At 46.5% G+C, this 12534-nt stretch overlaps 1 protein-coding gene across 9 annotated transcripts in view; it reads right to left on the minus strand.

Moving 5' to 3' along the window:
• Window positions 1–1270: 1270 nt before the first annotated feature.
• The window catches only part of RERE (arginine-glutamic acid dipeptide repeats), a 228678-nt gene continuing 217414 nt past the window's right edge, over window positions 1271–12534 (minus strand). For 5 of the 9 annotated variants that reach the window (XM_035344927.1, XM_035344928.1, XM_035344934.1 and 2 more), the window contains 7 exons: window positions 10596–11980; window positions 9589–9811; window positions 7698–8421; window positions 5842–5988; window positions 5738–5739; window positions 5412–5605; window positions 1271–4357 (listed from right to left, as the gene is read on the minus strand). In XM_035344927.1, the coding sequence (XP_035200818.1) occupies window positions 4324–4357; window positions 5412–5605; window positions 5738–5739; window positions 5842–5988; window positions 7698–8421; window positions 9589–9811; window positions 10596–11980 (2709 nt within the window). In that variant the 3' untranslated portion in view covers window positions 1271–4323. The remainder of the gene's footprint in view (window positions 4358–5411; window positions 5606–5737; window positions 5740–5841; window positions 5989–7697; window positions 8422–9588; window positions 9812–10595; window positions 11981–12534) is intronic. The other 4 variants (XM_035344932.1, XM_035344929.1, XM_035344930.1 and 1 more) reach the window with 4 other exon arrangements.

A 12534-nucleotide genomic window follows, 5' to 3' on the forward strand; every position in this document is an offset into this window, starting at 1 on the left:
ACAGAATTTACCTTCCCCTTACAAAATGCCACAGGGTATAAATAGAGCAGACTCTTGAAATATGCAGCTCCAAACTCCTTCGCAATTTGTCTGCAACTGCTCTGTCTGCTTCAAGCGCGCTCAAACAACAGGGCACTCTTTTCTTACCACACTGAGAGCACTCATTAGCTTGAACTGGAGTCAGGACACCTCACTATTTCTGAAAAATCTTTTATCAAACACAAAGGAGGAACAGATCCAGAAAGCAGCCTTACTGTCTCCCTTTTGACCAAACATTTATTCTGTAAAGATACTCACCACCTCTCTGCAGCAGCACGACGTTTTCCTAAGCTTTGGAGACACCGATTATCACGAACTGCAAATACGGAACACCCAAACAGCTAGCTCATACAAATACATTATAATCCTTGATAGACAGAGGGCAGGGAGCCATTACAAATGTACACAAACACAGAAGTGTATGCAATTTGAAAGCAAATTTTAGCTTTTCAGCAAGCAATGAATAGACAATGAGTTACTGTGCACCCTCCTCTCCTCAATTATCATCGCTTTGGAATGCATCTTTCACGAGGCCGGTATCAGTCATATTCAAGAAGACTTCACTGGCACAAAGTAACATCTCTTAGAAAATAAGAGGCAGGAAAAATTTCAGCTACTGGATCATCTATAGCATACTATTAATTTAATTTGAAGGTAAACCCTCGTGAGTCATCAGGACGCATTTTCTCTTGTATGTTTTCCAACGCCTTTGGTTCATAAGCAAAATTAAAAGGAAAATGACAGCATCTACACTGTTTCAATAGCATAGAATTGAGGGAACTGTCCTGTTTTTCTACTCTTCGCTGGTTGATGCAGTGAGAGCTTCTCCACACACTTCATTTTAACTACTTGTTTGTGCTCAAACAGATCAGTGGCTACAACATATTACTACTGTACACAGAAACCCCCTGAAGTCATGACAACCAAAACATCCTTACGCATTCATTCTTTTCAATTTGACTTCTCAACTTAAGGCAAAAAAATGCTGAAGTTGCACAGTATGGCCCTAGAGCATAAATGAGCCTCGGGTAGGCAAAATATACTCCAAAGCTGGACATGATGTTGGTGTTCTGTGTACTGTATATTAAAAATAAAATAACCTCACAGAAAGAAAAGTCAAGCCAAGAAAGAGACAAGACAATCTTTGAAACCGAGAAGATGGCCGTGCCAGCATCCCATATTGCCCCAGATGAAAATACTCTTTTCCCACTAACAACAATCAACAGACACATTTCGCTTGCAGGCAAAACCTGGCTGCTGTAGTGTAGCTTGGTTTTATTTATGTCCACAAATATTTCAAAAAAATTACAAAATACTCAAATGGAGAGAACACAGAAGTCACGATTTCTGGGTTTCTACTCTGTTTACACTGTGTTATCCCATGGCAAACTACTCATATATACATTAAGCTTCAAGATATATATAAATGTAGCAGTCAGAATGTACACTCTGCTTTAACGGTGCAGTGAAACAAGCTCAACCATGACGACATAGAACAAGAGAGACGTTTCAAAAACACTAAAGCAAAATTAAAAAATAAACTTTTAAAACCGAGAAAAAACAAGAGAGATTTCTTAAAGAAAATCAAAAGGTCTGGGTTGTTTTTAACAGGGCATCGAACAGCAAGATGGCTTCAAAAGCCACTGCAAGTAAAATTGTAGTTAATCACAGGTCTAAAATGGAAGAATTTCAGTGCTTATTGGCTGAATGATGCAAAAAAAATCCACAAAAATATTGGAATATTTATCTGGAAACAAGTGAGATCGATGAATAGCTTTTGAACTCAGATGGCAAAGCAATGCTTCATTTGGTAAAAAAATAAAATACAGAGAGAGGAGGGAGGAGCAGAGGGAATTAGCAAATTTTTCTTAAGAATAACGATAGCTAAAAATAACAGCAGAATAGAAGATTCAGAAGAAATGGCTGAATGCCTCCAACCTCCCAAATTCCACACAGTAAAAACACGGAGGGGAAAATTATCTGAAATATGCCTAATTGGACCTTTAAAATCAACCAAGGCTTGCTTTCTGCTGAGCAGACCCATCTTACTGGCTGCTCCCCTCAGCAAAAGTTAAAAATGTTATGCAGAAGAAAATTAGTTCCTAATTCACCTGATCACTACAGACAGCAACTAAAGGCATTGGCTGAAGAAAACTCCACCATCCTTGGCTCTACACTGACCTCATGGCTTCCAAATGTCAGCAATACTAGCTGTTCTGCTAACGCCTTCAGAGAGTTCACACACAGCAGGTGGAACTGATTAAATGCTACTGCAGTTCTTGAGCACTGAGAAATCTGGAATGGAGAAAACAAAGGTCAGCACCCATGGAAAAAATCCTCCTCTCCCTCTCTCATATACTCTCGATTTAAATGGGCTTAGAATACCCTGATGCAAGGTTTTAATTAGTAAATTGATGTCACTGTAATGCCCAACAATAACCTTTGGGCACTAACACCAGCTCTGGATCGAGACCCATGCGGTGGACAAAGCACTGTGCGTGCCATGCCTTCCATTAGAGCGTATGATTAACTACAGTTTTATCATACATGGCTCGGTACAGTCCTATGACACAACCATCACATTTAACAGTCTACGACGGCAGAGATAGAGTGCTCATGAGTTGAGAGAGGGAATGGGGGAAGTTATGCACCAGCAGAAAACATGGCCAGCAGATTCAGATGTCCATTGGTTGCATCACCCTCTGCTCTGGAGAAAAAAAAAAAAAAAAGTGGCAGAACAGTAAAAAAACAATCAAACAAAACCAAAAAAAAACCTTTCTGCCTAGACAGTAAGCAGAGCTGTCTCCAAAATAACGCTCACTGGCCTTCTGTGCGCTCCTCTCTTTTCACCATCCACATGGGAACTAGCCAACAGGAGTTATTCTGCATGGACCCGTAGGGTTGGGAGTCAGTAAATGTTACTGTCCATGTTTTTGATTAATTTTCATTAAGAAGTTCCTGAGATACAGAAAACTGGCGGCAGTTAAAAAGTTTTTGCTTACAAAAAAAAATAAAATTTCAACAGTCAGAGAAATGCAGACTGGTCTCTGCAAAACAGCTTTGAGAACACTGAGTTGCCTAGTCCTCTTTTCTTAAGAGTGTATCAAACACGAGAGGCCAGAAAGAGCAAATCCTCCAAAAATAAGCACATGCATACAAAATTCTGGCTGTACTAGTTTGTGCCATGGAGCATTTTAAAAAAGATTTTAGAAGAGATTATTTCTTTGAACTTTTGCTTATCCTATAAGGGATAATCTAAAACCAATGCAGTTAGACTACGTGTCAAAAAGGTAATAGGGAAGAGGTTTATTATGGCCACACTGAAAATTAACCCTTGAAGTAGGCATCAAAAGGGTAAGCTGGTTCCAAGGGACACCTGTACTGCTGAGAAACCCAACTCAACAGAAATCATCTGCAAAACAGAGAGATGTAACACTAACAAAAACAAAAAACAAAAACCAAGAACAGAAACAGTCATTTGCAACATTATCCCTGCAACTCCCTTTAATGCTTATTGTTGAAAGCAAACCAAATTTCAAGCTTTTACCCATTTGAAATTATTGATACCCATCACTCCCTTTAATTAAAGGGATAACTATATATATTTTTTTATTAAAAAATCAACTCTGTATTCTGTCAATACCAGGTAGGAATTCACAACTTGTGATGTTACTGAAAATCAAGATAAACGTTTCTGGAGTTTTGTTTTGTTTTGTTTCTCCCCTCTACCCCAAAAAGTTATTTACAGACTTAAAAAGCCATGCTGCAGAACTGAGCTCTCTTTAAAATTATGAAGATTTCCTACAATGTATTAAAATAAAAGTAGATTTTTATTATTATAGCACTTGGATTCAGAGCTTGTTATGTCACCTACTTGCAATCCTTGTTTTTTTTTAAAATAGCTATAGATGCATTGAGTGTCTCTTCACGCACAGTGACTTGTGTTGTGAACCTGATTCTAGCACCTACTCAAAACAAACTAGTAAGAAAAAAAACAAGATTGCAGGAAGTTCTCTGAATATTCCACACAGTCCTGTATTTTCAATAGGCTTCTGAATACGTTGTCATGCAGGGAGACCCACACCAGTCTTGAGAAATCTTCTCTACAAATGAATGCTATGCTGGTAAGTCTCTACTTGTTGGGTGGTTGTTTCTGCTTTAAATATATAAAGAAATCTTTATAAGATATTCTTTTCCTTTTGTAGCTCTTATTGTATGTAAAAATGTTCCACTCCTTCCCAAGGACTGGGGTTTCCATAGCCAGCGTTACAAATAAATAATTTATTACAACTGTTTGTCGCCTTCTTTCTTCAGTCGACTGAAAAAGAAAGAAAACTCATTTTAACAAACGAAGGAGGTGTCATGACACTTCAGTGACAGCTCGTCTTCCTGCTAACCTCACCTGGGTGCCCTGAAGGGAACAGAGGTTGCAAGAGGACTTCTCATTTTGTGCTGAAAGCTCAGAACCGCTGTAACAGCAGCGATAACACTGTCTGCTGTGGGAGGAAGCGATGACCTTTCGCTACCGAAGCGCTCCTTACATGTGAGCCAGATCACTAGTGCCAGCTCATCAAGCTTTGGCTTTATCTGCAGTTGCAAGTGAAATGTCAGTCAGCTTCAGGCAGGCTGGCTGCCCCCACGGCGCAAGGCCAGCAGGTAATTTTGGAGAGCAGAAGCAAGGACGGAAACATCAGAGCGAGGCAGTGCAAGGCAGGTATTTAATATGCTGTTTCCTATATATCTTTACAGCCCACAGACGTGCAGAATGACCTTTGCTAGGTGCTGAAGGCTTTTTCTTCTTAGCTGACATATCATTCGGTGGCCATTGCCCACCAGGAAATAAGGTGGTGTCAGATAAGGCAGGCCGAGAGAACCACTCAACACTATGTAGCATTCTAGGTAGGAAGTACTCACGTGATTCACCTAGGCATTCTCAGCTGTTAATCCAGGATTTTATTCACAGATTTCAACCTCCTTTTGCCTTTAGTCATCTCTTAAAATTTACAGATTTAATGAATTCCTCACTGCTTCTCACTCATTAAACTTTTACCCGCCTTTCTCCTGCACTGCTCTCAAGAAGAGGCAGTGATCATACTAAAAAAAACAGTCGGAGGTAATCCTGCAGTAAGTGATTGAACTGCTCAAGTATTGTGCCAATAATTTGGGCCTAGCTTTCAATCTGCCCTGTCATTTGTGCCCAAATTAGGTTTTACTGCAGCTTCACCATCCTCCCTGTGTGCATCAGGACAATACCTCAGCACACAGTAAGAAAGGAAGTAATTCAGGGAAAAAAAAGAAAAAGAAGGAATGTGGAGAAATGTGAAGGAAGCCGTAGCACCTCTTAGTCCAAAAGCCCTTGTGGCACCTCTCACCTGTAATAATCTTCCTGACTCGGTAGATGACCACCGTGCATGTGAGGATGCCCGTGCAACCACTGCTGCTCCATTGCCAGTCTTTGCAGCTCTGCTGACTGGGCGTGCATGGCCTGCAGTTGGTGGGCTGCTGACATCGGAGGTGGAATGGCACCAGGCAGATCCCGTGGGTAAGGGGTACCTGAAACAGAGAGCTGCATGCTTTCTGACACTTCTTTTTTTGTTGTTATAAGCTCTGCAGAAAGCAGGTCTGTCCACAAAGCCACCGTCTCCCCCCAGACCAACACACCAAAACAAAACCCAGCTTCAGCTGTATCTGAGGTTACAGCTCAACTCCACCAGCTCCCCTCCCAGGAAACGCTGAGACCCAGAAAAGATGACGGTTCAGATCGAAGGGCAGCCTCCAAGGAGGACCATAAAATGCTCTCACCAAAGACTGGATGTCGGAGCATTTCATGCTCATGAGGTGGCTGTCCTAGCAATGGGTTGGGGATGGTCCCAGGTGGGTAGGGAAAGCGTGCCAAATGGGGTCCAGCTGCTAAAGGATCCACCAGCGGGTGAACAGGTCCTGCTGAACCTTTAGAAGAAGCAAAGAAAGAAAGCAATCAACTGCTTGGGGAAGCAGCACTCACTGTTGGGAGATCAAAAGCCCTGCTGCCACTTGAGCTGGATCAGCATTTGGCCTAATTGGCGTGTAATTACCAGGAGCTTAGCTCCATCCAATTCAAAACCCACTTTTCTATCTTGAAGTGTTTGAAGGGGGACATCTGCTTGCCAAACAGTCTTAACTGTCAAAGCAACAACACGGGGCTTTCAATTTCAACAACAACAAAAAGAAATCCACCAAGTGTCAGGGGAAAAAAATACCAAAAGAAAAACCACCTAAGCTCTCACTTTCAGACATTGCTTCTGCTATCCCCATACACACTGCAGCAGTGGTTGTGACTGCTCAGACTAACAGAGGCAAACTGAGATGTTGCAGTGAAATCTGATCATTATTAAAGACTTAAAGTCTGCTTTTACCTTTATTTGGTCTTGCGAGATCTCTCCCCTGTACAATTTTTTTAAATTGCTTACCATAATTATTTTTTCCCCATATGTTCAGAGTGGCTTCTGGCTAACACCCTAGGCTATGTCTCTGAAAAAACAACCTGCTCTTCAGTCTTTACCTCTCAGCCCCTTGTTCTCCTCTCTACCTACCACTGAATTGTTTCAGAACAAGTAACTGGCAATATCTAGACCTACCTGCAGAGAGGTGTTAAACGACTTACCTGCCAACAGGATCCTTCCACAGACATATCTATGACAAACTTCTGCTATTGAGGCGGTATAAGAAACCTTCCTGAAACTGTGCCAGTCCATAATTTGCACAGGCCTGAAGTCCACAGCTGATGGCTTTAAGAAGGCTGATCCTCACTGCTATCATCTCCCACCTGTAACCCTCCCACCACTTCATCTCACAAGACACTGCTGATTGCCTTGCTGTACAATGCGGCGTCTGCACCAGTGCTCCAACTCCTTCCCTGCTCCAAAAAGCAGACATCCCAGCCATGTTCAATGCATATGCTCCAAGGCAAAGTATGCTAAATTTGTTGCACAAGCAGTACGTTTGTACCCAGCTGCACCAGGAGCTGCACTCTGAGTACTTGGACTTCCTTCGATTTCTTACTTGGCTGCTACTGCACCTGATGTCTTGCTTGCTATGTTCTCTCCAGTCTACTACCAGAAAACCAGAAAAATTCTGCTTAGTGCCAGGCTCTTGACATGCTCAGAGGCATAACCATGTAGCTTACTTTAGAAACGAACAAGACACCAATTCATTTTTGACACCATTAATACCTTGGGAAAACTTCTCTGCACATAAGTATGCGCTGTAACTAGAAGATGCCAACCCGTAAATTTAGATGGTTCTTCTGAGAACTGTGACAGGCAATTTCAGATCAACTAAAGCTACGTGGCTGGCATGTCAAGTGCCTAGAGAAGAAGTCTCTCCTCACTGTGTTTTTAAAAGCTCCTGAACACCACGCCTTTTGCAGTGGCCGTGCAGAGTCTCCATGAAGACCATTGTACCATTACCATCAGTTACTTTATCGCTGTGTTATTGCCCTGCACCCTTCCAGAAAAACAACAGTTTGCATTTCATGTATCACTACCTTACACTGTTCAAAAGTCACGTCGTATCGAAAAATTAAATTAAAAGAGGTTTTGTTACACGGAATTCCAGTTCTACTGCTCACGAGAGGTTCCCTAGGAATGAACCTGCTCAGCCCGTGTCCCGGGGCTCACCTTGATGTAAAGGATCCTGCTGATGTAGGTGTAAATGCGAATGTATGTGTGAGTGTTGGTGATGGTGAGGCGTGACGTTGAACATCTGGAGCCGTGCCAATGGGTCATTTGTCAGCGATGCCATCCGCTCGGCGTGTATTCTCTCTGCTGCCAGTCTGTCAGGGTAGCTCATTTCAGGCCGTAACTGCGGGCCTGCCAGTGCAAGTCTCTCTCTTTCCAGCGGGTTCAAACCCGGGTGGAAGGAAGCAAACGGGTGAGGTCCTGCCGTTGGGGGAATAGTCAGTGCACCATGCCTGGCAAAATGCTCCATGGGGTTAGTTGCTGGGTGCAGTGCATCGAGCTCTGGGGGCTTCACCTCAAAGCCAGGTTTCATCCTCTCTCTCAACTCCCTTTCCCTGATTTCTCGCTCCCGGATCTCCCGCTCTCGCAGCTCTCGTTCCCGGATGGTGGGGTCCACGTTGTAGAGGCCAGGCATGTGGTAGGCCAAAAGCGGATCGGTGGGGTTCAGGGGGACAAAGAAGGGATGGTTACGGTTTGTTGGTGACATGACGTGAGGACGGGCGTATTCGCTCAGTGTTCGTAAAGCAGGTGTATCTGGACCGATGTACGGTGGCACGGCAGCGATGGTCGTCGGTGGAGGTTCAAATGAAGGTCTCATGTGTGCTGGCCCACTGAGCTGAGACTCCCCGAGACGGCCTTCATGGGAAGAGCTGGACACCTTCTGCTGATTTTTTAAAAAAGAGATTTTTAGTTCAACACACCGGGCTTATGAACACAAGCACGCACTTCCCTAGTGCTTCAAGTTCCAGGAGGGGTTAAGTTCAGCCTGCTGAGCCTTCTGACTCTTGTTACGTGTGCTCAGTCCACTGTGGTTTGGAGAGGAAATGGATTCTGTCTGGCCTGTAAGGCCATAAGATTGCTACTTTGGAGTGGCAGCCTCAAAGCTCACTAACTGCCTTACAGTTAGCAGAGAAGCAGCTCGACGGTACGTGTCACAGCTATGGGCAAAGGCTGCCTGCTACGTGGCACTGCAGACACCTGGTCTTGTTTGCAGCTTGTTCTTCCTCTGCTCTCCAGACCCGCTTGTATCCCAAAACTTACTAAACCCAAGGAAACTCATCTCCACGATGTGCAACACAACAAATTGCACTCCTAGAGGAATTCCTCTGCATCCTGCTCTCCCCACCTGTACAAGGGCAGCACAGCGCTTCTGCGGAGGGCAATAAGCACAGTTCACCCATGCAGCCACCCAAGGATCTGTATCCCCTAAATAAAGCCAGGTTCCCATACATGACATATCCCTTAATGGACAGATGCCACAACCTCACTTTTATGATTCCACAGAGACACAGAGCTATGATTCACATCTCTGAAAAGCACTTGGGAAGATTGCAGCACCTTGTTTTTCAGCATCAGTAATGCATTACCGACCTCCCAATTCTGCGGGCCCAGATGTAATCATTCCTTTCCAACGGGCCACAGAAAAAAAGGATTAGCTGCACTGGCTTTTTATACTGAGACTGGAGTTTGGGTCTTCCCAGGATAAAGAAGTGATGTGCCTTTAATCGAGTTTACTTCAAATTTAAAAAGCTTTCAGATCCCTTTTCAGCAGACAGCAATCTTGTGCCTGCACTGCAAAGGTAGCAGAAGTTACACAAAAGAATTCGTTATATCTGCACATGCGGAGCGCTTGCTTTTCGTACCCCAACTCGCACCGCAAGCGATGTGCACGCTTGGCCCAGCTAGCCCCAGCTGCACTGGCTTCCTGCACGCCAAGAACAGGCGAGGAGTAGAAATTCACCATTTCCTTTAAAGAGGAGAAAGTGACCATCCAGATCAGATCGCACCCTGCCAACCCTCTCCAACAGCTTTTAACTACACAAAAACTTACCGCAGCTCTTTCTGCTTCTCTTTCCCGCTCCCGCTCCCTCTCTCTTTCCTTCTCCTTTTCTTTCTCTCTTTCCCGTTCTTCTCTCGCTTTCTGCTCGGCTTCCCGTTTGGCCTTTTCAATGGCCTCTTCTCGCTTCTTGGCCAGTTTGGATCCTGCCAGAGGCATGAAGTACAAATCTGTTCTTGAGCATGAGTTGTAGCCACGGTCCAGGTGCTTGTAGAACCTGAGAGAAACAAAAGGGGAAGAGTTTAACTCTGGCAAAGGTAGAAGAATCTCGGGTTTAGGTGCTTTATGTCACAGAGGGAAGAACGTTAGCACCCTGTGCTTACAAGAGCACTACCTGAAAGCCATGACAGCAATGAACTGTTCTATATCACTACACAGAGTATAAAGCCCCTCTCACAAGTACAACCTGTGTCCCCCTGTCTGAATACGCTGCTGAAGCAGCACCTTTCCAGGAAAACAGCAAATTCAAGCTCAAAACAAGGGCTACCAAGATGCACGTGTAAAATACACTCAACTCTCACAGAAGCTCATTTCTCACACGCATTTAAAATGTTGCTTCCCCAGTGTAAATAGCCAAGATTTTGGTCCATTTCCAATATATCAGCAAACCAAAGGACAACAACTAGTAGACAAAGGGGAATTTAACCACGCAAGATCTCCACTCATGCAACTCAGGAAGTGTTATTGCAGAAACTCTGCATGGGAGGCAGGAGGGTCCACGTTCCTGAACCCTCTGATCTTAGCTATCTTTGGGAAGGGTGGCAGGGAACACAGTCACTGCCTAACACAGTCTGCACAGTAGAAAGAAGCCCTTAAAATCTTATCTTGCCCAAAAGGAAGGTAATTAAATGTGGGTTCTGCTTCCAGGTCAAGGGCAGTGACACCTGAACTCCGCTGCAACAGCAAGCCAGACATGGATGTACAAGGACCCAAAAGCATATGTACAAGGAAAGACGGTGCATTAAGGAAGGAACTAAGAAGGTTGCTGACAACCTCCGTACCTGGCCGACTGACTGGCGTGACTCGGGGTATCCACCACGGTAGGCTCTGGTGAGGGACTTCGGGGTGGAGGAGGAGGGCTCTCCGGTTCCTCAGCCTCATCTGGGACTTCTTCCTTGATCTGAATGGGTGGCAGCGTGCAGGATGTCACCACTGGCACGTTTCCACTAGAAGCTGCTGACGTGGAGATGGAAGTCTGCAGCGGGATGCCGGGCACAGCAGGCGGCGTGGAGGTGGAGGGGCAAGAAGGAGGGGTGATGGAAGGCGGGCCCCCGGGGACAAACGGGTGCTGAGAAAAGGGTGGCTGGGAAGACACCTGGTGGAGTCCGGATGGGGGGTGGCTGGCGGATGGGGGAAGGCTCTGACTCTGTGTCAGGACAGGAGGCTGGGCTTGTGAGGACTGCAGCGGCTGGCTCTGAGGCATCAGCTGCAACGGCGGAGGGTGGGCGGATGGAGGGTGATGAGTTGAGAGGGAGCTGAGGGGCTTCAGGGCAGGTGGCGGAGGCAAGTTGGAGTTCATGGAGAACGGAGAAGGGCCGGAGAGATGAGGGGGGTGCTTGTGAGATGGAGGAGTGGGAAGCTGAGGGATTGGGGTGGTAGGGGGAGGTTTGATGTGAGGCATGGCCATGGGCGCGGGGGGCAGCGGCTGCTCCCGCGGAGGCTGAGCCTGCTGCAGCGGGGTCGCGGCCGGCAGGGCGGGCTGCGCCACCTGGACCTGGAGAGCGGAGTGCGAATGGGACGGCGCTTGGGTCTGGAGGGGAACCTGAGACTGCGACGACTGAGTGGGGAGCGAAAACGGCTGGGGAGGCACGGGATGAGGCAGGAGGGGCTGAGCCTGCAGGCTGTGAGGGGCGGGCTGAGCTTGACCGTGGAGCGGCGGCTGCGAGTGGGGCTGCGAGGAGGCAGGAGGAGGCTGGCTCTGAGACACACTCAAAGGCTGCAGGGGCGGGTGAGGCGATGGCAGTCTCTGCGGGTGCAAAGCGGGGGCTTGCTGGATGTGAGAATGAGGAGGTGGCGGTGCGGGGGCCTGGGGCTGGCTGGGGGGCTGGGATGCCGATGGCGAGACCTGCGGTGGAGCCGCAGCAGCACTCGAGGCTGCTGGCAGTGCTGCTGGTAGCTGGGCTGATATCGGTGGCGTGGGAGGAGGAGCCTGGCCGGAGCTGCTCTGCGCCTGGAGCACTTGAGGCTGTGCCTGCAGCACTTGCTGCTGAGCAGATGAATCCGAGTCGCTCTCATTGTCTTGAGGGCTGGGGATGCTTGGTGACGTGCTCCGGTTGTCCTGGTCAATGTCCTTGGGATCGCTGCTCCCCTCATCATTGACGCTGCGGCTGTCAGAGCTCTCGCCTTCACCCTCGCCCTCTGAGGGAGAGTTCGGCCTGCTGATCTCCTGCAGGAGAGAGGAAAGAGCAACCAGCGTGCGTGAGAAAGATGCACACAGAGCATGACCAGCCTGTGACGGATGCTGAAGTGCAAGTACCACCCTCGGAATTTTAACGGACTTAAAGCAGCAGAGGCAATGCCACTACAGTACGCTGCCAGTTCTGGGCTCCCTAGCACAGGAGAGATGGACAGACTGGAGCGTGTGGACACACTCCTATCCATGGAGCGAATCTTGTCACATAAGCGCTGAAAAGGCAACCTAAAAGTAATTCAACCGAGCACTGATACCATTAAATTAAGAGAACTCCAGTGCTCTTTTTTCTAACTTGTCACAGACGAGGCAAAGACAAATGCCCATTAAAAGAACCCAACAAACTGAGGGATGTGTGTGTAGAAATGAACCACCTATGTACCTATACAGCTGATCCTAAAACAAACACACACAAAGGCTCCTGAACTTACCCTGTGTTGTTCCACAGTTTTCCAGCAGAAGGAACATGTTACAATACGGGTTGCTTTCCAGCCACAGTTAAAATTTGCCGTGGCTTAAATTGATTTTGT

This window comes from Oxyura jamaicensis, chromosome 21 (genome assembly GCF_011077185.1).
Source record: "Oxyura jamaicensis isolate SHBP4307 breed ruddy duck chromosome 21, BPBGC_Ojam_1.0, whole genome shotgun sequence".
NCBI lineage: Eukaryota > Metazoa > Chordata > Aves > Anseriformes > Anatidae > Oxyura > Oxyura jamaicensis.